This window comes from Prunus avium, chromosome 3 (genome assembly GCF_965620075.1).
Source record: "Prunus avium chromosome 3, drPruAviu1.hap1.1, whole genome shotgun sequence".
NCBI lineage: Eukaryota > Viridiplantae > Streptophyta > Magnoliopsida > Rosales > Rosaceae > Prunus > Prunus avium.
The window spans coordinates 31,850,935-31,853,161 of NC_142286.1; the positions used below are offsets into that span (position 1 = coordinate 31,850,935).

At 37.6% G+C, this 2,227-nt stretch overlaps 1 protein-coding gene across 1 annotated transcript; it reads left to right on the forward strand.

Moving 5' to 3' along the window:
• Positions 1 to 688: 688 nt before the first annotated feature.
• Positions 689 to 1,997, forward strand: LOC110751721 (uncharacterized). The gene is made up of 3 exons (XM_088250655.1): positions 689 to 859; positions 978 to 1,691; positions 1,746 to 1,997. The coding sequence occupies exons 1-3, from the start codon at positions 689 to 691 to the stop codon at positions 1,995 to 1,997; spliced, it is 1,137 nt and encodes a 378-aa protein (XP_088106781.1).
• Positions 1,998 to 2,227: the final 230 nt, after the last annotated feature.

Consider the following 2,227-nt stretch of genomic DNA (forward strand, 5'->3'; position numbering starts at 1 on the left):
AGGCTGACACTATTCACCTCAATAGTGTCTACCCTTGTAAATAGTAAGTTGCACTTCCAGCAGTTGCCCGGGCAAAGGGCAAGTACTATTCAATTTTTTGTTTTTTTCACAAATTTGTTTACCTAAACAATTAATTTGGACAATATTTTCGGATAAAATATTCGGAGAAGATTTTCAGATAAGATTTTTAGTTTCAAATTTCAGATAAATTTTTGTTTCAAATTTTGGATAAATTTCAAATTTTAAATTTCATATAAATTTCATCTAAATTTCATATAAATTTCATCTAAATTTCAAATTTCAGATAAATTTCATTTGAATTTCAACTTTTCATTTCAATTTCAAATTTCAGATAAATGTCATCTGAATTTCAAATTTCGGATAAGATTTTCAACCTAAAAAATTGCGCCACGTGTCATATGAATTTCAAATTTCAGATAAATTTCATTTGAATTTCACCTTTTCATTTGAATTTCACATTTTCGAAAAATTTCATTTGAATTTCAAATTTCGGATAAGATTTTCACCCTATAAAATTGTGCCACGTGTCATGTCTATCGACCTAAATTTTTCTATAAAACTAAGGCTCAGCTCCACAAACCTCTCACACTACATCTTCTCAAAAATTTCATTTCTCAGATTTTAGATTTCATATTTCAGATTCCATATTCCATTCTCAATGTCGGACATGGAGGAGGTCTTGGAGAGGCAAGAGCGAGAAATAAGAGAAAGAAGGCGTAGACGAGCTGCAAGCAAAAGAGCCCAGAGAGATCTAGATCAGCAACTTGTCATGGCTGTGGCTTTGCTTGATGAAGAAAACCAGAGCAGTCGTGGTTCACATGAAGGCCGTGCAGCAAATGTTGACAGACATAGGCATTCTCGGGGTAAGAATCGTATGGAAGATTATTTTATCCCAACATCTGTTCAATAAAGTCATGCATGATATTTGCAATTATGATGAATACTTTGTTCAAAAGAGAAATTGTGCTGGTGTTTTGGGACTGCTTCCCGAACAAAAGTTCACAGCTGCTATACGAATGTTGGCGTATGGTGCATCTGCTGATCAGGTGGATGAGATTGCCCGAATGGGGAAGTCCACTGCTTTGGAGAGTTTGGTTAGATTTTGCGATGCAGTTGAAAATCTGTACACCAAGGACTACCTGCACAGACCTACGCCCAGGGACTTGCAACGACTTCTACAGAAAGCCGAACGGAGAGGATTTCCAGGAATGATTGGTAGCATCGACTGCATGCACTGGCAATGGAAGAATTGCCCAACCGCTTGGCAGGGAGATTACGGAAATCGGAAAGGCCAAAAAAGTATCATCCTTGAAGCTGTTGCAGGATTCGATACATGGGTTTGGCACGCCTTCTTTGGAGTTGCTGGATCACAAAATGACTTGAACGTCCTAGGTCAATCCCCGGTGTTCAACGATGTTTTGAGAGGAGAAGCCCTGAAAGTCACATATGAAATCAATAATACCGTCTACCAAACTGGGTATTATCTAGCTGACGGCATCTACCCGAGGTGGACAACATTTGTGAAATCAATTCCGCATCCCCGAACCCAGAAGCAAAAATTATTTGCTACCCATCAAGAGAGTTACAGAAAAGATGTGGAGAGGTGCTTTGGTATCCTCCAAGCTCGGTGGGCGATCATTAGAGGTGCGGCACGTATGTTTGATGAGGAGGTGTTGAGGAGCATAATGATGACATGCATCATCCTCCATAACATGATTGTGGAGGATGAGTATGATTACGAAGCTGAAGAGGTGTACGAAGAGGATCCCAGGAACACGGCCTTGACAAGAATTTATGAAAAACCAATAGGGCCAAATGGAGAACCATTGGAGCATGAACCATTGGTTAGAGATGGTCGTTTCATGCACCGTATGATTGATCGAAATACGGAGATGCAATCGTCGTATATTCATGAATGCCGTCAAGTTGACTTAATGGAGCATTTATGGGCGGTGAAAGGCAATGACGGTGAATGAAATGAAGTGAAGACAAGAATTTTTTAAGATTTTAATGTTTATGTTTTATGTTTAGTTATGTTTGGTTTTTTTATGCTTTGGTTGTGGTTCGTTTGTTTTTATATTTTTAATGCTTTGGTTGTGGTTAGTTTTTTAAGTATGGAATGTTTTGAATAAAAAGGAATTTTATTTAATAGTTTCTTTGGTAACTCAAAGAAAACCAATACTACTAATAAAATAAAATACATGAA